This window comes from Spermophilus citellus (genome assembly GCF_964194105.1).
Source record: "Spermophilus citellus genome assembly, chromosome: 15".
NCBI lineage: Eukaryota > Metazoa > Chordata > Mammalia > Rodentia > Sciuridae > Spermophilus > Spermophilus citellus.
This window is the reverse complement of record NC_138195.1, coordinates 50022054-50049135: the sequence shown is the minus strand read 5'-3', so window position 1 is coordinate 50049135 and position 27082 is coordinate 50022054. Positions and strand designations below refer to the sequence as shown.

General features: G+C 39.0%; 1 protein-coding gene across 7 annotated transcripts in view; it reads left to right on the top strand.

Moving 5' to 3' along the window:
- KCNMA1 (potassium calcium-activated channel subfamily M alpha 1) overlaps window positions 1–27082 on the top strand; it is a 705800-nt gene that overhangs the window by 670793 nt on the left and 7925 nt on the right. For all 7 annotated transcript variants that reach the window (XM_081267518.1, XM_081267514.1, XM_081267517.1 and 4 more), the window contains 5 exons: window positions 1037–1150; window positions 5837–5967; window positions 20931–21125; window positions 22980–23098; window positions 24833–25057. In XM_081267518.1, the coding sequence (XP_081123644.1) occupies window positions 1037–1150; window positions 5837–5967; window positions 20931–21125; window positions 22980–23098; window positions 24833–25057 (784 nt within the window). The remainder of the gene's footprint in view (window positions 1–1036; window positions 1151–5836; window positions 5968–20930; window positions 21126–22979; window positions 23099–24832; window positions 25058–27082) is intronic.

Genomic DNA, 27082 nt, shown 5'->3' with positions numbered 1-27082 from the left:
ATATATATGTAAAAATATTATGCCATGTGTAAGCATGTAAAAGAGAGAAAGAGAAAGAAAAGAGAAACTCAGTGTGTGTATGAAATCTCACATATTAGGAAACTAAGTTAGGGTGGTTCCTGGGTAGTTATCTCAGGAACTCGGACAGTTCTGTGATTCATTTCAGTCAGTATCATGAAGGTGCTTTGGTACTGAGCCAGTGTTCATCCTATTTGCAAGATGGCTGCCACAGGTCCAGGACTGGAGGCACACATAAGGATGTTCAGTGTATTAAATGAAAATCTCTTCTTTTTAAGAGCAAAGAAGCAATTCTTCAAAGCCCCAGTCAAGATTCCCCCTACCCCACCTTCCATTGTCCAGCACTGTGTCAAAACCCAAGCCAGTCACTGACTGGCAGGAGGAGAAGCAATCACTTGGTTTAAGATAACAGTCAGGAGAGATTAGGTGTGCTGGAGTAAGGACAACAGCGACAAACAAACAAGTTGCCATGGTTTAAAACAATGCAGCTTTGTTTTTCACTTGGACAGAATGCTTTGTGAGTCTGGGCAACTGTCCAGGGCTCCTGTCTACACTTGACCTCCATTGCAACCTGTGCCCCCACAGTTGTCGTGGCCTGGGATAGAAAGACAGCAAGTCAAATACTTGTACCAGAAGTGATCTGCATTGCTCTGTTCACTTGTCATGGGCCAGAGCATTTCAGGTGTCACATGGTCCTCTCTAACTCCAAGGGGACAGAGGTCAATTTTCCTATGTGCCAGAAAGGAGAGGGCATTGAAATCTGTAAGAAGGAATAAATAATTGGGGTAGTCTGGATTTTTAGAGAACAATCAAAGTGAGTTAGAATTATTTACAATGATTTCCTACTTTGTCCTTTTAAAAAATTACCCATCTGAGTTTATCCTGGGAGTGAAAATTGTTGACCTCTAAGTAATGCATAAGCTACATTTTAGGGGTTGTATATATAAACTGTACTCTCAATATTTCCAAATTTTCCACTTCCCTAATTTTTCTTCCTCCTATGTTTTCTTGCCACTAGGATTCACACCTCCAGGAATGGACAGATCCTCTCCGGATAACAGCCCAGTGCACGGGATGTTACGCCAGCCATCCATCACCACTGGGGTCAACATACCCATCATCACTGAACTAGGTGGGGGTCATTGTTGGCTCTGGGGGGAATTTTTTTGTCCTCTTTTCCAGACCATTCAGGATATAAAGAGGTTGGCCTACCTTTTGCTCTTTCAGCCTCTTAATGGGTTTTGTGTGCTGTGTAGTTGGACAGGGGCAGGAGTAGAAAGAAATATGGCAGATTACCTGAAGGAAAATCTGATTATCTTTCTCTGAGATGAATAGACTGTTTCCTTCATACTGTTCACTGTTTTCAAAGGAGCATGATATGATGGCTTTGAGATCAGGGCATGTATTTGGGAAAGGGGAAGAAAGGAGGAAAGGTTGTTCTCTACGGATTTCTTCTCATGAATTTTCACTGGAAGCACCTCTTTTGAGCATTCTCTCTGGACAGCTTCCACAATCTGAATCCTCAAAATGTCAGGTCTACCCAAATTCACATGGAGAACTGGGTAGAAGCATTGGCTAAGATGTAACAACTTCACATTTGATCTGTTCTAGTTGAACATCTCAGCCAAAGACCATTTGCAGAAAATGGCCACTATGGTTTTAAAAATGATGGGATTTTGAGGGGGGCCATATTCATTGGCCAATGGAATCCCACTTCTAACCTGTCCATGGCAGGTCCGTGCTATCATTTATAAATTTGCAAAACTTAGGGGAGTGACTCTTCCCCTAAGACAAATGCAAACTGCTCATGGCCCTGGGTCCCTTTGCTTTAGAATGTTTCCTCTGTTATTCCCTCACTTTTCTTTTTTTGTACTTTCCTCCACTCCCTTTCCCCATCCCTTAAATGCCGTATCCAATTAGCTAAACCGGGCAAGTTGCCTTTGGTGTCAGTCAATCAGGAAAAAAACAGTGGAACGCACATTCTAATGATAACTGAACTGGGTAAGAAGCGCTATTTTCCTTGACATCAGTATCTCCTTTTGTTCTGTTCTTGATGTTTCCAACAATCATTGGCTTGTTTTTTTATTTCACTGGCTGTAACAGAAAGGCTACCCCATGGCACTGCTTTGAATGCGTTTTATTTGTGGCTCTGGTTGGAATTGACTGTCTTGTTCTAGCCTTTCTTAATGATTTTTTTCCCCACACAGCATCAGTAAACCTTTGATCACACCCATCTGACCTGGCAGTTGTTTCCAAAGCATCTTTGCTCTGATTCATTTTCTGTGGCCCAAGCCTTTTTTATTTTATTTTTTTTTCCCACACGTGCCCCTGCTCTCCTGCCTTCTCCCTATCTTCCTCTTCCAACGCTGTCAGTTTGACTGACACATCTTCACAGCTCTCAGAGGAAGTCAAAGGAGAAATATAAAAATTTTAAGATAAGAAACCTAAGATGGTGCTTCCCTCCAGCTGTTTATTTTCCTTTATTCTGACTTTATTTGCCTTTTTTCCCCCTACTAGGCCCTTTCTCAGAAGCTCTGGTTCTTAAGCCATAAAAGCAGCTGCTTCCTAGGGGAACCCTTCCTTACTAAAGCCAGATTTTGAGAAGGGTGCAGAAGAGGAGGTTAGCGATCCAGCACCATGACCCCACCCTCCTAGATTCGTCCAGAAGATGAAGGCCTCTGGTCATGACTGCATTTGTCAGGCCCTTCCACAGTTCCCCATGACTTGGTTAATAACTCCATGAAGGGCACTCATCAGCAGCAGGTCTCAGAACTGGGGATAGATCTTCTAAATAGAGACAGTGAAAGTACTGCTCAGCAGAGGGGTAGATGGAGAGGTGGGAGCACCTGCCTTCAGATGACTCACAGACGAAATGTACACTCCATTTTCTTGGCCCCAAAATATATTTCAAAATAAGAAAGCAGGCTTTTAACACAGTAATCTTGCTTGCGAGGTGTCTAGAAACTAGGGAATAAATTGTCCACCATTCAGCTCTGCATTATTGTAGACGTAGCTATTTATCAGGCCAGATTCACTCAGGTCAAAGAGTACTGCACTATTTTCTGTTTCCAACCATAGGAGAGGTGTCTTTTTCATGCTTAGCGTAGTTGGCTAAAAGCCTAGGTTTCTAGATTGCTCTTTTCAGTACTATAGGGCCATAAGAGACCTGGAGAGCTCACGTGGCCCAGATTTCTGGTTGGAAAATTTATTCAAACACTTCCATCTCAAAACCCTACAGCAACATTTCAAAAACATCAGTGCCAGAAGTTTCTCTTTCTCTTTGGAATTCACATGCTGCTAACTAAATGGGATATCCTGATTTGTGATTAGTGGAAGAGAAAATAAAAAGTTTTGTGCTATAAATCTGAAGCAGCAAATTCAGGTATTCAATAAACATAAGTGACTCTCAGAGAAAGTCAATAGAGAAATATTAAATTCCTTCCCATACCAGATTTCTTCTTTGTGTGCAGAGAGCCTTCCAAAGGAGAAACACTAATCTGACCAACAATATACTTTTGGACAATTAGAAGACAAAAATTGCAACAAATCAGGTTTTGAAATCTGAATTGGCTTATTTATGATTCTAGAATGGGCAATAGACCAAAATGGTTTATAATGCTGGATCCTACCATAAGGACAGGCTATATTTACAGCCAGAAAAGTGACATAGGGAACACAGAAGTAAAGTTTTGAGACAGCTTATTGAGTATTGGTGGTGTCTGTCTTCTTTAGACTATGTGGTCACTTGTAATTGGGTAGCACTCAGCTCCTTGTTGCAATTATAAGTTATAGTCTGCTTTATGCATCATGTTAAGTTACAGTTCACTATGTATGGAGACACCTTTAGCCAAAACTTAAATTGCATTGAAGCAGCTTTAGGCCAAACTTAATTCAATTTAACAGGACAAGGGGAAGGAGATGAAGAAACATCTACCACTTGAAGGATCCATAAGCCTTTAGTGTCTTGAGAAAGGCAGAGGGAAAGTAGTCATTTTCAAAATGCAGTGGGTTGATAGACATTTGATGTCATAAAGGAGAAAGGTGGCCATCAAGAAAGCAACCTCCATTGATCTAGTGCATAACCTGATCCAAATGTTGGGTCAAGCTCACCAGCATGATCTCTTATGAGCTTCTTACTAACCTCAGGATAGGGCTGCTGTATAATTTCCCCACTTTACAGAGAGAGAACCTAAAGGATAGGCTCTTAAGATAATTTGCCCAAGGAATTTGGTAACAGAGCCTGACTCAAAGCCCAGATGTCCCAGAATCTGGATTTTGGACTTTTACCCAATACCCTGTAACTTGTGTGTATACTACTAAGACAATAGGGACCCAAAGCAGTGAACTTTAGGAAAACAGAGCAAAGATTTTCCCCCATTAGAGTCTTTCTTTCTTTTTTTTTTTTTAGAAAGAGAGAGAGAGAGAGAGAGAGAGAGAGAGAGAGAGAGAGAGAGAGAGAGAATTTTTAATATTTATTTTTTAGTTCTTGGCGGACACAACATCTTTGTTGGTATGTGGTGCTGAGGATCGAACCCGGGCCGCACGCATGCCAGGCGAGCGCGCTACCACATGAGCCACATCCCCAGCCCCCATTAGAGTCTTTCTATAAGGAAAAAAATGGCATCATTTAAAAACAATTATATGTCTAGCCTTTTATCCTATCATCATTTATTCTGCCTCATGCAATAGACAAAAGTTGTGTTTTTCTTTTAAGAAAAGTTATCAGGAAAGTTACTTTAAAAAATTAAAACAATAACTCTAGGAAAGGGAATATCTGCTGATACATTTTAAAAAAGAATCAGGGAAAGGAAACCTCACCTGTTCTTTCCCTAAAAGCAAATAATTGTTCCAGAAATCACAAGTACCCCCTCCCCATCCCCATGCTTTTCCCCTATTACTTGCTCTGCAAAAGTGATAATTTCTGAAGCCAAGATGGGAATGGAAATTAATTTGTCACTTAATTTTTAATAAGTTAAAGACATCTGAGTGACACAACTAATCAGTCTGCACGTGTGTGCTGGAGGAGTCCTTGAGGAATCCTCAGATGGAGATGAAATACAGCAGCCAGGGCTGTATCTGCTTAAGTGGAAACAGAAGATTGAGCTGTTTAGAAGGGAAAGGGAGAATGTGGGTGTAGCCTTGCAACTCAGAACTCAGAGAAAGTCTTTGTCAGCAAGCAGTGGGGTGGGGAAGGGATGCATCCCACCTGGGGGTTCCTGGAGGTTCAGCAGGGCCTGTTGGGTGTGGGCTTGGATTCAGAGCCCTAGGCCACCAGCACCACCCAGGGCAATCCCCAGGGCAGGCTGTGGGTTATGCCTGAGGATGAATTCCTTGCTGTTTGCTTTTGCCCTGCTCCCAGTTCATTGCTTTTTCCTCTGAATATGTTGCTTTTTTTTTTTTTTTTCTCTTTGTGGCTAAACTTACCTTGCCAGCATGGCTGCTCATCACTGAAATATGTCCATCTCTCAAAGGACTTGGCTACCAAAAAATGCTTCAGAGTGTTTTTCTGTCATGATTCTAAAACTATACCAAAGAACTGGCCAGCACGGTCTCCTGGTCCTCCAGCAGCCTGCTGTGCAGCAAGTCTGCTTGATCTCATTGCTCTCCAGGTCTTAGAAATTTGAACAGTCCCACAGGAGCAGTCCATTGAGTCCAACTGCCCCCTCCAGAGATCCATCCACAGCTTCCCATGCTTTTGTTTCCTTTATCAGTGACTTCAGTGTTTCTACACCCGTCACCTGTTTCTACACCAGTGTCTCTAGGCTTTGCTACCCAGGTGTGTTCTTGAGTGAGAATTCTTTTCTTATGCTTTTTCTAGTGAATGATACTAACGTTCAGTTTTTGGACCAAGACGATGACGATGACCCCGACACAGAACTGTACCTCACGCAGCCCTTTGCATGTGGGACAGCATTTGCCGTCAGTGTCCTGGACTCACTCATGAGCGCGGTGAGTGGTCTAGCTCCCTCCTTCCTAGCCAGGGAGTGGAGGGTGCACCCAGTGGTGGACTACCTCTGATGTAGGAAGCTGGAGTTGCAACTCCTGCAGAGAACAAAGCTTCATGAGGATTACAGTCCAGAAGGGAGTACCAACATTAATCAAAGGGTCATGGAGCAAACATTTGGTTATATATTCCTCAAAGTGCAGGGAAGTCTATGACCTGCTCTTGGGAATCAGAGAAAGATTCCCTAAGGAAGTGATATATATACTTTATTCCAAAATGTGAACCATAAAGAGAGGACATTTTCTGGGAAGAGTATTCCCCAAGGAAGAATAAAAGCAAATGCAAAGGCCTAATAGTGCTGAGGAAACTGACTCTCTCAAGGAAGTCACAGAGAGCTGGTGAGCTGGACCACCATGAGAAAGGGCTGGGGAGGACAGACCAAGATCAGACCTCAAGATCTCAAAACCATTTTCATGGTTTTGGTTTTTTTCTTAAAAGTAATGAGGAGGCGAAAGTTTTTAAAATTACAGAGTGATGTAATCAGGTTTGTGTTTTGAGAGGTTTGCCTTGTTGGTCTGCTGAACATGGCTTGGAGGAGTAAGGTGGCATCAGGAAACCTGAGTACAAGGCCATCATAGCTTGAACTAGGGTAGAGATGGTAGAGATGGGAAAGATGGATGGATTTGAGTAGCATAGGTTAATAAAATTGATAAGACTTCAGAATACAATGAACTGAGCAGAAAGTAGAGAGATCAGTGGGTCAAGGGTGATTCCCAAGTCACTGCCTGTCACTGAGACAGCAGCCCAGGCCTGAAAGCCAGGCCTGGGTGGTTCTCTGATGCAGGGAGGGGACAGATGAAGAGAGGGGGAAAGCTGGCTGATAGATCAAAACATTTTTCTAAATGGCTTGATGTGTATCAGATTGTCAAGGCATTTGTTGTCTTACTTTTGCAACCTAAAATGAATAACAATTTAAAAAAATAGATCCCCACTTAATGGAGTCATCTTTCACTGCAAAAGGCAAAAGCAGACATTTAGAATGGGTCATAACCTGGGTATTGTGAAGTGTTCCCGCTGAGTGTCTTTATTTACTATATTGAAAATCCTCTCTATTTTGGAGTCATCGAATTCACAATTTGCAAAAATGCAGACATAGGCTGGATAAAAACTGACCTTTGGAGAATCCATGTAAAAGAGCTTTATTGAGCACATTAAAACCATAAACGTAACTCAGAGATTTTTATACACATACATTTCTTAAACTGCTCAACAAGGTTTTCCTCTTGAACGTGTTAAACAACTGATATGCTAATTATACATTATTCTCATCTATTCATTAGAGCTAATCCCAGAAGGACCTCTATTTGAGGAAAGAAAAAAACAGAACTTTTAAAGACTAATTTAGATTATTCTATATGCCTGAATGTGGTTCAACTGTAAGCATATCTTAGTTAAAAATCAGAATTATGGATTTAAAAATAATTAAGAAATAGCATTCACCTGAATTAAGTTTGACTGGGCTGCATGCCCTGCCATCACTTTCCGAGCCAACAAGGAGAAAAATACACTCCCTAGAAAAGGGCATTTCTTAGGCTCTTAACCTAGCCGATGATACCGGGGCTCATCTTTCTACCTGCCAGTGATGTTGAACTTGGTTTGGGCCGACTCTTTGAGCAGGCCAAAAGGAATGATAGAAGCTACAGGACATGGTCATTAGAGCACCAGATTCTATATAACAGGCCTCAGCATTCTCCAAATCCAGGTTTCTAATGGACTTTGGGTAATTCATCTCTTTAGAAATGTCCTAATTATAGAGTTTTCAGAATACTATTCTAAGAGATGATTAAGCTGTTGGTTATAGTAGATCTTGTTTTCAGAATTATAAAATATTAGAATTTTTAAAACTTCAGATTTATATAATTATTTGTTTGTACATATCAAATATTCAGTGTGTTCTGGGCAGAACCAGCTACTAATTTGCAAGCCTACTTTTTCATAAATTACTAAGAATTTCAAAATGGTGACAACAGAATATTAAACCAAGTGAGGGACCCTGAAAATGTAGATCTGAAAATGTAGATCCTGTGCACCTCACAAATTGAACACCCATGGACCTAGCCCTAGTTCCAAGGAATGCAATTGGATAAATAGTAGAGAGCTTCTACACAATCAAAGGAGCCTATGGTGGCCATGGCCTGGTGGTGGGGGCACTTTTGGATTTGATTTGCACAGCTCTTTATTACATCACTAGGGAGTCGAGAATAAACCTGGCTTAAGTGTTGAGACCAGACATTTAACTTGTCTACTGGTAGTGACTTTTCAAATCATTTGTCAAAAAGCCTATTCAATTGTTCCAGACCGTATTTGTATTGTCTGGGATGAACAAGTTCCATAGTGATGTTTGGGTCTAGTTCAGCACATTCAATAGGATCTAGACTTTTTGAAAATGTGTTCCCTGCATTCCACTAATGTATGAAGAAGCAGATCAGTCTAGTACCAAGGCAGTGCCTGGACTCAGTGGGTGGAAATATAGAGAAAGTGAAACTCCTTTGAATGGCAGGAGACAGAGGTGAGCTTGCATCTCAGGCATTGCTCACAAGCACCATCATGACTTCCACACCAATCTCCATAGATGCTGATGGTCTCTTCTATCTTGCACACTTCCCAAATTGCCAGTTAATCATGTGTCTAAACATTCCCTGAATATTGGCCTTCATAACTCAACTTCTGCTGCTCAGTGCTTCATTTGTTAAAATAATAATGTTTTGATTCATCACGGGTGTTCCTGGAATAGATAGGGGTACTACAGATGTGGTCTTGTGGCTTCATCCTACAAATCAATGGCAGAAACCCACTAGGAGAGAGAATAATTGTGCTTATGGGTTTAGCCTCCAAGAAGAGATCACTACATTTTCAGGATGGTCCAAGCTTGCTCTCTCTCTTCTCTCTCTCTCTCTCTCTCTCTCTCTCTCTCTCTCTCTCTCTCTCACACACACACACACACACACACACACACACACACACACACACACGATGAAAGGAAGTCCTCTCCATCCTAATACTTTCCTTTTAACCCCAACACCAACTTCAGTTTTACCAGGACTCTCTATAAAGAGAACCTAAGGCATGGACTCAAGAGGCAGACTAGATGCAGACCCCAGCACCACCATTTACTGGCTGTGCAACCTGAACCTCTCTATGCCTCAGTTTGCTCTTATTTTAAATGGGGACAATAAGCATACTATCACTTAGGGGTTGTGAGATGAGCAGTGTTTAAGGTTGTAAAGTGGTTAGTGTATCACTTTTACATGGTAAGCCCTCCACCTATTTATCCCTGTTACTGTTCTTCATGTTGATTTATTGAGCACTTAGTAAATGGCAAGAATTGTTCCCCATGCTGAGGATTCAGCAAAAGAAGAAAGACACAGACCCTGCCTTCCTATCATTTAAACTGTGCTTCTAGTGGGCTAAGCAAGGGTAGTGACTATGTAAGGGAATAAATTAACAATGGCATATAAGGAAAATACATTTGAAGTACATGAAATAGTTTGAATGATGAGGTTTAGGTTTAGGTATATACTTCAGGAATGTCCAGAAACAACATCTCCATGTTCTCATCTCTAATATCAATGAACTGGCCTCTATTTTCCAGAAATATCTGGATTTAAGTTAGAAAGGTTGGAAGAGATGACCACTGGAAAATGGTCCACATGATTTAATGTGTAAACTATATTTTCATTAAGGGCCAAACCCCTTGATGAGCTCAACGTCAGCCCAAGCTAACCAGCCCCATGTGATTTCAGAGACATAAGCCAATTGCTACTCTATGGCCCCACTTCTTACACTTTACTCAAGAGCTTCCACTTCTTTTGCTCACAAGGAGGCAGAAAGAGTGTCCACGGTCCTTGCCAAGATAGCAGGACAGCATCAGTCTAATAGGATCTAAGAGATAAATGCAGGGATATTCTGCTGGACTTGAGAATATACTCCTGCTATTACATCAGGCCAGGGATAGGAAAAAATAATCCAATAGTTCTCATCCCTCAAGAAAGAAAAATACTAAAAATAAAAATCTACACCGTGAAAACTAGCAAATATAAAAAATGGCAGCTATGACATGGAAAATGACAATTTTAGAGCAATTATAAACGAAAGGCAGAGTGCCATTAAAGTTAAGGCAATGTTATTAAAAGATGTGTTAATTTTCAGTTAAATTTTCTATAAAAGACCAATTAGTTTAAAAGGCTTGACAGCATTAACTGTGAAACATAAGCTCCGGTAATTATACTTTAAAAAAATAAAAAGAAGAAGATGCTCAAGCATGGTGGAGACGCACACACAGAGGGGTGGTGCAGAGCAGGCTAGATGGCGGTGCAGGCTCAGCTTTCCTTGTTGAAATTCCCTGGTTCTTATCCCATCCTGTCCTGATTTCTTGTGTCTCCTTATGGGACCTCAGAATCACCCAACTTTAGAAGGCAAGGGGACCACACATCAGATCTGTGTTAGAGATTAGATCACAGAGACATAGGGAGAGGGCATTTGCTAAATCAGTTGCACTGCTGATTAATTCTTCTTTTTATAAGCTCTCATTTATTACTAATTTATAAGTTACAAGGTTGTTCCTTTAAAATTACTCAATAAACTATTGTTTCATATTTTCTTCATCAACTGTTACATGGTCAGGAATACAAAGCAGAAAAAAGTGAAGCAACTTTCCCATTGTCATAGCTATTGAATGGCAAAGGAGGGATTAGATACCAAGCCAGTCGAATCTGAAGTCTGTACTTATAACCAGGCTGTCATATTGCCCTACATGGAAAAAAAAAAAAAGCAGACTTCCCTGGGCAGATGTGGACCTATAACCTTGGCAGTGGGAAGAAAGACTCCCTTATTCTTTAGACTACGCGAGAATCCTGACTGCAGGCACTGAATGGACTCTTATCTCAGCTTTCTTATGCTCCTAACACCCATGTAAAAGAAATAGCCTTTGGGATGGATCTTTGAAAGTTTATCCTGCAAGAGTTGAAGGTTCTGTGCAAGAGTCTCTCATGGACACGGTCCATGGTGAGGGGTGGCAAAGTCTGACTAAGTCTGGAGATATAAAAACTTAAGGATCACCCTTACACATGACAACTCTCACTTCAAAATTTTGTATTTCTTTAATTCTAACATTTCTGTTAACTCAGAAACGAATGTACCATCAGGTCAGGGGAATTATAGAGAGATTTGTTCAGCCTAGAAAACCTTCCGTAGGAATAGTCTTCAGTAATGGACATTTGAAATTCCAGCACCTGGCTCAGCCTATGATACTGAAACAGCCGCTTCCTGTGCAGAAAGCACCAAAACAGTGTTTAATCCCAGACTGCCGAATGTTCTGTGCAGTGGCTCCTTACCCCAACCCCGTAAAGAAATTTGTGCCCTCCAATGCAACCAACTCAACACCCTTGTAGGGGGAGGTATTGTCTTTGCATCAAATTATCAGATCACAGAGACCCTGATACATGTTCAGAGCACAACTATGTGCCATGCTCAAAGAAGTCTGCATTTGAATCTTGGCATCAAAACAGAAGCAAGAGTGTTCTGCAGACAAAAACATCATTACTTTCTGTAATAGCAGATTGTACTGCTTTGCGCCTTGATAGCTGCATGAAAAAAATGAAGGAAAGTCACCTGAAATGCAGTGCAAGTTCAGAGGGCAGAAAATTGGGCTGAGTTGTGAGCTGTCCTGGAGTTACACAGGCATCAATGAGAGCCTGTGATCAACTTCCCAATGGCACCTGTTGATGGGAGATTTTGAAAGCGAAGCACTATTTGAATTGTACACTATTTCGAACAAGTCAAGGTCTAGGGATTAGTAGGTGCTCAATAACTGTTAGTGACTGATGGTGCTGTCTCAGTATAACTCATTTCAACACAGAAAGGGAAGCATCAAACCCTATAAATTTGACAAAACAATACCCTTCCATGTAGACCTTGAGACTTTTTTCTTTTTGTTGTTTTTAGATATACATGACAGTAGAGTGTATTTTGACATATTATACATACATGGACATACATGGAGTATAGCTTGCCATTCTTGTGGTTGTACTCCACTCCATGATGTGGAGTTACACTGTTTGTGTATTCGTAAATGAACATAGGAAAGTTATGTCCCATTCATTCTACTGTCTTTCCCTTCCTGTGACCCCTTCCTTCCCCTTTGTGAGACTTATTTCAATGAAGAATTTCCAATGTTCTTTGTTTTAAAAGCATGGACTGTGATTTCATTAAAAAGGGTACTCAGGTTCCTTATAGAAAATTTGGAAAGCATAAAAACATATAAAGAAGAAAATGTAAATGACCCATATTCCCACCACCAGCAATAAAACATGGCTAATATATTGGTATATTTTCTTCCAGATGGATGGATAAAGATGGATTCTTTCAGTTTTATATCTTGGTTTTTTCTTTCCTCTTCAGTTAATGTGCTGTCTAGACATTTTATTATGTCATATGCTTAGGTGTCATGATTTTCAAAGCCTCCATGGGCCTTCATGAAACTTTACTTTATGGATGAACCAGAATCTAACTATTACCATAGTGTTGGATTTAGTATAAAAATAAGGTGAGGGGCACTAGGGAAGAATAGCATTACCTTAGATTAGGTAGAGGGAAGTGATGGTAGGGGAGGGAAAGGGATATGGGGATAGGAAAGATAGTAGAATGAAGCAGACATTATTACTGTATGTATATATGTGACTACATAACCCATATGATTCTACAACTTGTACACTGAGAAAAATGAGAAATTATATCTCATCTATGTATGATATATCAAAGTGTATAAATGCATTCTACTGTCATGTATAACTAATTAAAACAAATTAAAACATTTTTAAAATAATAATAAGCTTAAAAATAGCTGGGGTTGTGGCTCAGTGGCAGAGTGCTTGCCTGGCACATGTGAGGCGCTATATCTTATTTAGCTTTATGTCACTGTAACAAATACCTGAAATAATCAACTTATAAGAAAAAAGTTTTACTTTGGCTCATAGTTTGGGAGGTTTTAGTGTTTGGTGGGCCCTGTTGCTTAGGGCCTGTGTTGAAGCAGCACATTCTTCTGTGGTGGCAGTGGGTGGTGAAGCAAAACTTCTCACCTTGTGGCCAGGAAACCAGAGAGAGAGAAGACATCATGGTCCCACTACCCCTTTCTAGGGCATGCTGCCAGTGGCCTAAAGACCTCCCACTAGGCCACACCTCTTTAAGGTTCCACCAACTCACAATAGCACCAAAGTGGGAACCAAGCCTTTAATACATGGGCCCGTGGGAAACATTTCATATTCAAACTATAGCACCATAGGATAAGGAATGTCATACACATATCTTTGAACTAGTGATAACTTCTTACATGGAGGTAAAATTACTGGGTTTTTAAATATGAACATTCAAAAACATTTTAATTAAAAACATTTTTATTATTGCCTGGTTATGTCCCAGAAACAACTGTACTCATATACCCATCACAGAGTGTAAATGCCATCTCATGCACTCTGGGAGCTACTGATTGTCATGTTCCCTAGAAGTCCCTTTATTTGTGTTTGATAGTTTTTAAGTATATTCATTTTCAGTTGGTATGTAATTATGTAAATATTTTGTGGGAATTCTTCTATAGTTTTTATTGGTAAGAGTACTTGCTGAAGAAGAGAACTACCAAATAGTCTCACATTAAACATTTAGCTGTAGTTTCATGAAGTTGTTTATGGCTTCGTTTTTTACTCTGCTTTACAATCCTTGCTTTTGTTATTTAGAAATTCAAAATAAATATAATTTCACAGTAGAAAACATACAAAATAACATTATAGGAAAAAGTCCATCAAAATTCTGTCATCAAGAGTTAACTAGTGAGGAGGGTTTTTTGACTAATACTTACAGTTATTTTTATATAAGTATAAATGTCAGCTCATGTATAAATTTTCAACATGAATTTTGAATTGTGGAGTTTTTGTATCCTACTTTTTCTTAATGTTTTAACAGTTCATAATTGTTACCATGTCATCATTCTCTGAAAACATAATATTAGTTGTTTATATAGTATAAATCAGGTGAGTGCATCACTATTTATTTGATCATTATGATATTACTGAAATTTTTTTTTCCAGATAGTTTCCATTAAATAACTTGTTGAACAAACATCTTTTCCCTGTGGTGTGTGGTGCTTTCCTTGTCATATTAAGGAATGGATCAGCTCACCTTTTCTATACATGACTAGATGGTAAATATTTTAAGCTCTTGGGAACCATGTAGTCTCAACCACAACTACTCCACTCTGCTGTTACAACAACAAAGCAGCCAGAGACAACACACACACACACACACACACACACACACACACAAATGTGAACAAATAAGTGTGTTTGGTTCCCAATAAAACTTTATTTAAAGAAGTGCAGGTAGTAGTGGCTGATTTGGCCCAAGGGCTAGATTTACCCATTCCTCTAATTATCAGGCTACTGTAAATCCATCCTGGTTGTTTGAACATTTAATTTTTAATATTATCTATGGTGCTTAGTTAGGAAATCTTCAAAAATTACTATAATACCTGGGATCATAAGGCTCTTTCTAAAGGAAATTTGATATAATTGTGTATCAGGGTTTTTTTTAATAGTTTGTTTTGAATCTATAATTAGACATATAAATTAGACATATGTCAAAGTTTAGAATTTTACTATAACATCACATTTATATGTTATAGACTAGTTTATATGTTCTAAAACACAAACTTGTTTTTTCTAATAACCTTGTTTCTTTGTGGATAATTATTACTTTGGTTTATACTTTAAAACAAAAGCTATTCTTCTTATTCATGTCTAACAACTGTGGTATTAAAGAGAACTTGCAGGATAGTAGTATTAATTTTCTTACATATTGACACTACATTCTCCTTCTGACTTCTAATTTTATCTGGATGAATTTTTTTCCAGTTATACTTGTAGTTGGTTTTATTTTATTTTTTCAAAGAATTATTTCTTCAATTTATCAATTCACCAAATATCTTCTTACTATTTTATAGAGTGATGCTTTAATATTTCATCCTTCTTTTTAGGGAAAAATAATAATAACAATTATTTTAATACTTAGTTTTATTTATTCTGTTGCATTTCATTATGATAACATTTAAGGCTCTAAATCTGTCTCTATAGTTTCGGCCTGAATCCATGACATTTTTAGCTGTTTTTTTTTCAATTATAACTTAAATTTTAAATACTCTCTATTTAAAGCATGATTTTTGTCTTAACTTACTTAATATTTAGGATACTTGAAAAAAATGAAGTGTTGGATATTTAGTTTTGCTTCTACTGTCTACAAAATATTATAGCTTTATTGTAAATGTTAGCTGTTAGCAATACAAAGTCAACTAACAATAGTATTTAAAAATTTTTCCCTTGAAATATAGTATATTTTCTGTTTGTCCCTTTTAAAAATATAAGAGTTTGATTTTGATTTTTAATAGATATGAGTCATTACCATTTAACTAAATTATTTAGCTCATTTATATTTAGTTATCTTACATGTAATGCTGTCTATATCTTGCAGTATGATTATGCTTTTTACATCTTCTATAACAATTGTTTCTTTTATTAGCCATTGTTTAGTGTATGGATTATATTTTGTATGCTTATTTCTTTCACTGAAGTATAAACTTTTCATTTTTTTTTTTTAGCTCTAGTTAGTGGTTATCAGCCCTTCTAAAAATATACTCAAAACTATATTTTCTAAGTATTTTTATCTGGAAAAATCAGTGGTTCTTGATTTCTACCTGTACAAAAAAAAATCACCTTTTATGCCTTTATTTTCATTTTTATCCCTTTTCTCTTATTTTTCTGACTTAAAATATAATTTGAATAATACTATACTAATAGGCAATTATTGTCATATATTTTTTCTTTCAAGGATTAATTTTAATCTTTCTATTTGTTGTTTTAATAATGTAACAGACTTTTAAAATCTCATATTTTAACTTATTTAACCATTATTTTAAAGCCAATTTAGCTCATTTTTAAAATTAAAACTTTTAAATATTTCCAAGGAAGCTTTTGTTTTTTTATTTGTTTGTTTGTTTCTAAGCATTTTTTTAAATAAAGTCAATAAATGCTTAAGTACTCAAAGATTCAAAAATATTTCTGTTTCCTTTATAAATTATTGGCAATTTAACTGCATGTAGAATTCTTGAAATAAAGTTATCCTTTCAAACTCAGTTGACATTCTTTTTCTATTTCCTTGAAGAGCCTCAGGCTAGCCCAATTTTTTTACTGTTTTTTCTTACAGCATTGTGTTGGGTCACTTTTGTTCTTCGTTTAATACTTTAGATTCAAATATTCATCTGGTGTAAGTGTTTTATTTGAAAGAAAATCTTTCCTTCTTTCCTCATACTACTCTATTCTACCCATCCCTAATCAACCACTTATCAATTACCTATCTTTATAGATTGTCCTCTATTGGATATTTTAGATAAATGGAATCTTACTTAGTATAATGTTTTCAAGGGCCATCTATATTGTAGCATATATTAGTACTTCAAATCTTTTTATGGCAGAATTTCATTCATTGTATGGAAATAACACATTTTACTTTTGCACTCATTAGCCTGATGAACATTTTTTTTGTTTGTTTCCATGTTTTAGGCATCATAAATAATGCTTCTATGAACATCCCTGTAGAAATGTTTTGTGTGGGCATATATATTTTCATTTCTCTTGGGTGTATACATACAAGTGGAGTTTCTGGGTTATATGGTGACTCAATGTTTAACCACAAGTCGAATTCCCAGGGTGTTGTCCAATGTGGCTGTACCATTATACATTCCCAACAGCAGTGTATGAGTGTTCGAATTTCTCTGCATCTTCACCAATTCTTGCTATTATGTGTCTTTTTTATTACAGCCGTCCTAGTGTAAATTAATATCTCATTTTTATTTCAGTTTGCATTTGATAACTAGTAATGTTGAGCCACTCTTCGTGCTTGCTGAGTATCTTTTTTATCTCTTTTTTTTTTTTTGGAGAAAAGTTTATTCAAGTCTTTGCCCATTTCTACAATTTGATTGTCCTTTGTTGTTTTGTTGTAAGAAGATTTTTAGTGTTGCATTTTGGATCTTTATCAAAAATGTTCTCTCATTCTTACATTGTCTTCTCACTTTGTATATAGTGTCCTTCAAAGGGCATATTTAAAATATTTTTGAAGTCAATTTATCTATTTTTCTTCTGTAGCTTATATTTTTGGTGTCAGATATATCTAAGAAACTGTTGCCAAGTCAGAGTTCATAAAGGTTTCCTCCTGTTTTCCTATAAAAAATTATAGTTTTATATTTTTTTTTACATCTAGGTTTTTGATCCATTTGAAGTTACTTTTTGCATATGGTGGGAAATATAGCTTTTCTCTTCTCCATGTGGATACTCAGTTGTTGCAATACCATTTGTTTAAGAGTCTATGTTCTTTCTCTATTGAAGGATCTTGGCATTCTCAATGAAAATCATCTCACCATAGTGGTATGAGTTTACTTTTTGACTCTCAATTTTATTCCATTGGTTTGTGTTTTGTCCTTATGCCAGAATCCTACTGTCTTACTTATTGAAGTTTTATGGTATATTTTGAAGTCAGGACATGTGAGGCCTCCAACTTTGCTAGTTGTTGTTTTTATGTTTTATAAGATTTCTTTGGATATTTTACATCTCTTGAAACTCCATAGAATTTTAGAATCAGATTTTTCATTTCTGCAAAAACTGTTCTCTGGGATTTTGACAGGGATTACATTGGTTTTGTACATTGTTTGGGGATTATTGCTATCTTAATAATATCATGTCAATCCATGAACATGGAAGGCTTTTCCACTTATTAGATATTCTTTAGTTTCTTTCACTAATATTTTATCCCTTCAGTATACCAGTTTTGTACCATTTAGATAAATTTATTCCTACATGTTGTATTATTTTTGATGCTACTCTAATGAAATTGTTTTCTCTTAATTTCATTCTCATATTGTTTATTGCTAATGTATAGAAATACAATTGATTTTTTAAAAATCTTTTTTATAGTTGTAGAAGGACAGCATGCCTTTATTTAGTTTTTTTTATGTGGTGTTGAGGATCGAACCCAGTGCCTCACACATGCTAGGCAAATGCTCTGCTACTGAGCTACTTTATGCTGGTTTTATATCCTGCAATCTTATTCAACTCTTTTCTTACTTATAATAATTTTTAGTGGATACCTGAAGACTTTCTGTGTATGATATCAGGTTGTTTATGAATAGAGATGATTTTACTTCTTCTTTTCCAAAATGAATACTTTTTATTTTTTTCTAGCCCTAAATATAACCTCTCGGACAATGTTGACTAGAAATTATGAGATCAGATTTTTGTCTTGTTTCTCATCTTAAGGGGAAAGCATAGAGTCTTTCTTTATTAAGTACATGTGAATTTTTCATACATGCCCTTCATGAGGTTGTCTTTCTAGTTTGTTGAGAGTGTTTATTATGAAAGGGTATTGAATTTAATTCTTCCAAGTGTTTCTTTTATCCAATTTAATTTTACCATCTTTTACAAAAAAGAAGTGGATAATACATATGAAGTCAGCTTTCTCATCATTTTATCTTTTGTTTCTTGTTATATGTGCTTTATATTCAAGTTTTTAAATTTTTATTTTTAAATAAATGCTTTTTAAAATTCTCTTTTATTTATTCTAGTAAGTAATTCACCAGTCTAAATGATGCTTTTTCTTCATATCTTGAACACTATGGTTCTCTTTTGAAAAATATTTATTTGGGCTCATTTATTTCCCTCTATTTTTTAGCCAGAACAGGCCAATTGTTCAGTATTCAAGGTTTTGAGTGTTCTGCCGTCCTCCTTACTTCTTGTTGGAATGCTGCCCTGGGTCTTGATCTAGAATGGTAATTGTAGTATAAAGGCCCTTGTCAAAGTTCTGTGTCCAACTTTCCCTAATTTAATGTGGGGCACAGGGCTGAGGACTGGTCTCCTGTTTCTAATGATGGGTTATCTGACTGTCGGCAAGAGGATTTTCCCTAGAAGCTTTGGGGAATGTTCACATATGTGTCCCTAACCAGCCCCCACCAGAGTGCTGCCCTGGCTGCCCCTCCTGCTGCTGTCTCCTCTCAGGACTCCATCCTCAGGGACCACTGCTGTTCAGTTCCTGAGTCTAGAGGGAGCCTGAGAGTGGAGGCAGACTGCAAGTACAGGTTCAAGGGTGGCAAGAAATGACCTTAGCCCTCACCCCCCATGAAGCCCCTGTAACAAAAACAAAAACAGAAAAGTCTGAGAGATCCAGAGGAGGTTGTGAATGAGGTTAACTTTTCCTCTCATCAGTAAAGGCCCTGCGTCTCTGATACCAGGCTCAGAGCATCCACCAGTACTTCCTGTGCACCAAGCCCTGTTCTCAGTGCCTTGGGTGCATTTAGTGATAGAGTCCTCATAGCCCCCTCAATTATTCCATTTTACAGATCATGATACTGAGGCCCAAAATTGTTAAATAACTTTTCAAGGACCACCAACTTCTGAGAGGTGAAGTCAACATTAAACATGGCCTCGCTCCAGGTCCCTTAACCACTCCAGGTGCATTTCCTACTTTAGGTACCCTTGTTCTGCTGGTCCACCCCTTGGGGACATCTGAACTGGGAATATAAATTCTCTTTAGGGACTAGCGAGTTGTGTATAACTTTGCTAGTTCCCTTTGCAGTTGGGATTTTGTGCCACTCTGGGCATTTTTGTGAGTGTTTCAATGAGGAAAATGAATCTAACCCCACTAGCAACTATCATCTTAACTCAGAAATCCTGATGGAATTCTCTGCATATAAACTTGATCTTAATGATCCTTCTTATTTTGTGGATGAGAACAAGGGAACCCAAAATGATTAGGCCACCTCCCCTGAGACATAGGACCAGGCATGGCTCAGAGGGAATGGGGACTTGTCCTTACCTAGTTTCTTCCCCACCACACTCTGCCAGGGAAACTCTCCCAGAATCTGGTCAAGTAGAAATACATCTGTCTTCCCTAACCTGCTCCCAAAGCTACATAGATCCTCAAAAGCCACAGGCAAGACTTGCTTTGATTTTATTTAGCCTGCTTTATTTCCTCTTTCACAGTAAAAATGGAATGCACACCTTTAACTGAGATTTTTCTCAAATTAGGCTGGGTGACAAATGTCTTTTTAAGCTCTCTTATTTGACATCCTATTAATTTTTTAAAACTCCCATTGTTCTCTTCCCAACAGACCTGTTATATTTCAGATGTGAGACAAATGTACACTTAGAGGGAAACTTCTTTAATAAGCTCGTTTGCTTCAGACTACTGAGGTTATTTTAAAAACAAAAACCTAAGTACACACACCAGAATACTCAACGCATCATAAATTTATCTGGCTTATTTATTGGTGGAGACTTCTGGGTTAGACTGTTATCAAAGCATAGGATAAATTGTTGAGTATGTGGCATTAATGATTCTCTTGGCATCTCCTTCCTACACAAAAAGAAGCTTTGCCGTTCTGGGGGGAGGCAGCCTCCCTTCCGGCACATGGGGGACAGGCCCCCGGAGGCAGTCCTGCCTCATGTAGAGCTCAGGCAGGCTGCATTTAATTACACACGTCCAGAGTCCCCGAGCAGACACATAGATTGCAGAGACCAGGCGATGCTGCATCCCTACCAACACCAATTATGGTAAACACCAATTATCCAGACGTTAGCCCTTTAATAGAAGTCCTCTGAATTGGTTTTTTAAAGTCAGTGTCTCATGGTGGAGCCAAGCAGGAGGAAAAAAAGACTGGAATAATTGGAGGCTGTTCTCTTTTCACTTCCCACATAAAATTATCTGAAGAGACAGGTCAGAACTTTAAACAGGAGATACCAAGAGAAGTTGTGATTTGGATGTCGGCTATTGTGACTTTAGGATGTTTGCTTGAAGATGTTCCCCTCTCCTCTCTCCACAGACGTACTTCAATGACAATATCCTCACCCTGATACGGACCCTGGTGACTGGAGGGGCCACGCCAGAGCTCGAGGCTCTGATTGCTGAGGAGAATGCACTTCGAGGGGGCTATAGCACCCCCCAGACGCTGGCCAATAGGGACCGCTGTCGTGTGGCCCAGTTGGCTCTGCTGGATGGGCCGTTTGCAGATTTAGGGGTGAGCTCACAGCCCAGAAGACACCTGAGCACAGTGTTTGGGGAAAGCTTTTTCTGAATGAATTTGGTGTCAAACAGTGACAAACCAGACATCTGACTTTGTCTTCTCTACCATAAATAACTAAAGAGTTGACCTACGGTTTACTGTGTATCAAGCACTGGTCCTTATATGTAGTCATTCATTTTGATACTCATGACCACCCTTTGATATAGGTTCTATTTCCACACCCTCTAAGCAACTGAGGAGGCCCCAGAGAGCCTGAGAACTGGCCCTGTTAGGAATTTGCACCAAGGCACCCTGGCTTCAGAATCCACTGGGCTTTCTCATACTTTAGTATTTTCCTTAGCGATATTGTTACCCAAGTTGATGCCAGTCTGCTGCCATGGCTGGGAAACCTTACTACAGGATCCTGGCATAGTCAGGGCTACTGAACCCTGACTCTGTTAATAGCACATAGGGATGCCTCGCTCCAGACCTCAAGATCAGAGTTTTTGATGAGCCTCAGGCGGTTTTCAAGGCACTCATGCATCCAGACTCCTGGCCAAACAGTGTTTCAAGTGGATCCTAAATGCTTCTGATTCAAACCTAGGTCTTATACTTCCTTAGACTGCATCTGTCACCCTCTGCCCTGCCTTCCCTGTGACTGACGGGACCAGCACTTGTCTTTGGGTGCTAGGTACCAGCTGGCACTGTGCACTTTGGCAGGAGTGTGCACTCTGTCCCCACCTCATTCCTAACCCACCCCCATGGAGTGGTTGGAGCCAGGAGTCTTAGGAAACTATAACCTGTTGCATAATCAGTAGTGTTGCCCAGAAAGTCGAACAGTGGAAAAGGAATCAAGAAAAGCATTTTTAGTTTTTTTCTAAAATATCAATGTGTAGTACTTGTACCATATTTTAGTTTGTAAGGGTCTGGGACTTCAGTTAGACTGTTTGTTTTTTGTTTTTGTTTTTGTTTTGAAAGGGCACTTCCATAACTAGTGGCTTGTTACTTCTCATTTATTTACTGATACATTCAAATAGGATGGAGACTGTAAACAATGGTAAGATTGGGCCCCACTTTTATTCTCTAATATGATGTCCCTATGGAAATTCCAGAGATAAGAAGGATAAATACAGTCCCTTTCTGCCAAGTGAAGCCATTCTGCAGTGTCCTTCCTGTAAAGCCCACCTGGAGCCACCTGGCTGCATGAAGCCAGCGTTTCCAAGTGAATGCATTTGCTCTCACTTTCCGAGTCAGGCTCCAGACCATGTGAAGGTGGTTGTGAACTGATAGAACTGTGAATTCCAGTTATTCTGCCTGCAGACCCCCAGCTCCTGGGGAAACACATTCTCTTCCCCCTTGCCATCTCTGAGCTCTGCAAATTGTGCTTTTCACACAGTCCTTACCTGAAAGAGTCTCTCACCATTGGACCTGTTGGGGTCTTTTCCCCTCGCTGTGATTTCCATTATCACTTGGGCAGTTTTGACAACATGGGGTCCAATCACAGTTGCCACGGCTGAACTGGAGGCAAAACGTAATCACTGTTTTGCAGAGCTGGTTTCTTCTCAGTTGAACATACATCGGAGACCTTCAGCTTTACACCCTCAAGGTAGAGGCATAATCTCTTTAGAGCTCCATTGCTACAGATGGAAAAAGGGGAAGGACTCCAGAAGAAATACCCACTATTATCTGATCATAAAATTACCCTTTTCAGCTGTAGGCAGTCAACTGTGTGACTTCTTCAGCCAAAGTCCCTTGGCACAGACCCTATGCTTCATGGGACAACAAAACAAGCTTTTATGGAAAGACTCTTTCCCCTGTGGACCTTAACTTCCAAGCACATAAAAATGATTTTTCTCTCTGTTCTCCCAGGATGGTGGTTGTTATGGCGATCTGTTCTGCAAAGCTCTGAAAACATATAATATGCTTTGTTTTGGAATTTACCGGCTCAGAGATGCCCACCTCAGCACCCCTAGTCAGTGCACGAAGAGGTGAGTGTCCTCCCACTCTGCTGGCCCACCTGATACAGACACACAGGTGCCCTCTTCTCCCCTGTCCCCTAACATGTAGGCAAAGGATGCATACATACTCTCCACAGGCAAAATACCCTTCCCACGTAAAATCTGACACTTAGTTTGGAAGTTATGGGAAACATTTTTCTTTACTTAATAGTGGATGTGAAGACATTGTGGAAAGAACTCACATTTTTTAAAATAGCTGTCATCCAGTCACAAAAATCAGAACAGGGGCATCTCCCTCAAACTCAAGCTAATGGAATCAACTCTGTTGGTAGCTAATATAGAGATACTTCACATTGCCAATGTTTAAGAAATATTCTTGGCTGTATCTTAGAATCCTCTATGTTTGTTTCATATATTTTTAATTGACTCTCTTTTACATTTTCATATATTTAATTTGAAGAAGAGTGTATAACATTATCTTAAGCAAAAAAACACAACAGTTTAGGTGTGCTAGTTATATGCATTAAAATAAACATAGCTGGCAAAAACTAGGAGTGCATCCTAGAATTAACCAAATCAATGAGTTTGCATAATACACCCCAAGAAACAATGCTGTGGAGTTGTTTCACAACCCTGTATTTTAGAATCACCCAGAGAGCTTTTAAAAACTACTCTGAGGGGCTGAGGATGTGGTTCAAGTGGTAGCGCGGCGCTTGCCTGGCATGCGTACAGCCCGGGTTCGATCCTCAGCACCACATACAAGCAAAGATGTTGTGTCCGCCGAAAACTAAAAAAAAAATAAATATTAAAAAAAATTTCTCTCTCTCTCTCTCTCTCTCTCTCTCTCTCTTTAAAAAAAACTTATAAAAAAATAAAATAAAAATAAAAACTACTCTGACTCCTGACTCCAGGGAAAACATAAATGCATTCAAACTTTAATATATATATTTATATAGTGAATGCCCAGGAATTATAGCATAGAGCCAGAGTTGACAACTGGGGTAGAAAAGTGGGTTCCTAAAGTTTAGGGAGCCTGAGAATCACCCACAGAGCTTATTAAGAACAAATTGCTGGGCCCCACTCTCTGATTCAGGAGATCTGGGTGGGGTTGCTTAAGAATTTGCATTTTGCAGTGGTTTCCAGGTGGTGCTGACCTGCCTGGCCTGGGAACCACAGTCTGAGATGGCTGCTCTAGAGGAACCATAATGATTATTGCAGTCATTCTGATGTGGACTGGAGAAGTCTGATGGAGGAGAGCAATGAAACAGAGTTGACAGACAGGCAGGAAGGCCTTTTATATTCGCAGTAAAAATCCCACCAAGTTGATTTTTCAAAGATGAGAATGGTCTAAGGAGACCCTAGGCAATGTTAGCGCAAGCTCCTGGGAAGTATGCCTGAGATTGTCAGGAAATTCTAGAAAGAAAGTTGCAGTGCAGTCTGTGACCTCTGCTGCATTTGGGTTACTCATGATTAGAAGTGAAACTTGACCTCTTCTGGCCATAACAAGCACAGTTTTGTTCTTCCATTACCTGTTCTAATTTGGTGTCTGCCTGGGCTTGTGGATATGGCCACCTCTGATAAGTTAAACAGAGAACAATTTTTTTTGAACTTGGAAGCAGATTTGAAGGTATTAGATCAACTGCAAGTACAGCTCTTAGATCCTCTGGTCAACTTGAGCAGCAGGCAGTGCTTTTGGGCTCAAAGGGTCTGGACTTCTCCACCAGATCACCCTCAGGCTGTGATATCTCTGCTTTCCCTGTCCAGGTATGTCATCACCAACCCCCCGTATGAGTTCGAGCTTGTGCCGACGGACCTGATCTTCTGCTTAATGCAGTTTGACCACAACGCCGGCCAGTCCCGGGCCAGCCTGTCCCATTCCTCCCACTCATCGCAGTCCTCCAGCAAGAAGAGCTCCTCTGTTCACTCCATCCCATCCACAGCAAACCGGCAGAACCGGCCCAAGTCCAGGGAGTCCCGGGACAAACAGAAGTACGTGCAGGAAGAGCGGCTTTGATATGTGTATCCACCGCCACCATGTGTGAAACTGTATCTACCACTCATTTCCCCAGTTGGTGTTTCCAACAAAGTAACTTTCCCTGTTTTCCCCTGTAGTCCTCCCCCTCCCTTTTTTTACACATATTTGCATATGTATGATAGTGTGCATGTGGTTGTCATTTTTATTTCACCACCATAAAACCCTTGAGCACAACAGCAAATAAGCAGACGGACCAAAAGTTATTTATGATTCTAGGGGAAAAATAACCCAAAGGCATGCTCCAGACATAAATAGCTCACTGCAGGAATGAGTTCACAGATTAGAAAGGAGCACTTGTGATCAAAGTCAGTTAGGCAAAGCAAGTTTATTTCATATACAAGAAAAGTTTATTCTGATTTATCAGGGTTATCAGGGTGCTTTGGGTTTTGATTTTTTGTTTTCCTTTTGTTCGCTCATTCTTTTTTTTTTTTTTTTTTTTTTTTGTACACACACAATAAGTTAGCACATGTTTATTTGAAGCAAGCAACCAAAAAGCAATGAAAATGTATCGATTGTTTCCACTCTCTGGGCTGAAGTATTGGGAAGCATCTGAAAAGCTGTCATGGTTTGTGTAGATGATTATTAAGCAGCTGCTTGTTGCAAGAAAGCATTGGAGGTTTTTTGAGTTACTCACCAAGGCCTTTTGTCCCAGAGCTAGAAGCTTCCTTTGGGAGTTCATATGAACATTTCTAATGTTAATACAGAGGAAAGGAGTAGTATTCCACTTGTGGATGTATCAAATTCTAGTCATTTAAGTGAAAAGAGGTTTGATTGCATATTAAATTGTTATTCTGTCTCCTTATGCTGCCATATGAATAGCTATTTTTTTCTTTCACTTTTGACATTTGGGATGAAAAGCCATATGTATCATAAATATCAGATGTAAGTCATTAAAAACTGCCTTCCTGGGACTTTTACATCTTTTAAAAGGTGAATTACTTACCTTATGTACAGAATAAATAATGCTCAGGAAAGAGCAAGTATTTTTCCATGCATTCTCAGGGGACCTTTTTACTCCCCTTTGTTTGGTTAGCAAGAACCCCAATGCCAGGTAGGAGCGAGGGCTGGGGTGATAGTGGAGTGAGAGGGAGAAAAACCCAGCAGCAGAGAATGTTTTTGTCGGAAATGACATGCTAAATAAATTAAGATGCAGAAGGATCAAGCCACCTTGGCCTCAACAAAGACAAAAGCCAGTGGCCAACTAACATTGTTGGCATAGCTGCATGATGTTGGCTATCCCCAAACATAAAGATGGTAGGGAGAAATTCCTCATCCTCCAGTTCATTAACAGCCAATTCACTTAGGCAGGTAGGTGACAATAATAGCTGCTCCTTGTCATTACAAGATGGGGAATAAGAAAAGTACAACAGTGAGCCAAACACATTTTGGTACAGTTATAATTTTTTGTTTGTTTTCTTTCTTTTTTTAAAAAAACAGGAAGCATGGGGGAAAGGAAGAGAAATATCCTTCTTCCAACATAAAATTGTCAGATGTTTTAGGCTTGCACATCACACTCTAGGCAATGAAGTTGTTCTTAAAAATTGGCCAACTCTACCACAACCAAATTCTCCTATGGATGGTCTGGCTCTTGGCTGGTATAAACCTATTTGAGCTTTTTACTTAAAAAAACAAAAATCCATTGACTAGAATAGGGGTAGAAAGGAGAAGACAAATGTCATAACTGTACCATCTCTGAAAAGGTGTTTTTATGGTGAATGTTTGGGGTTTAGATTTTGGATCCCCTGCCCCTTCCAGCATGATAGTTTTGGAGATTTGCTTGCTGTGTGGATTGACAAGCACTTTTACTGACAAAATGGTGAGGCTCAGCCAGAACCTCTACTTCCCCACACCAAAGACAGGGGCAGAGCAGCATTTAAACCAGCGATGGGATGGGGAAAAACTGTATACATGTATATTAAAAAGGACTATGAGTGGAAGAATTTTTTTCAAATGATTTTGTCCCTATACATTTTGATTTA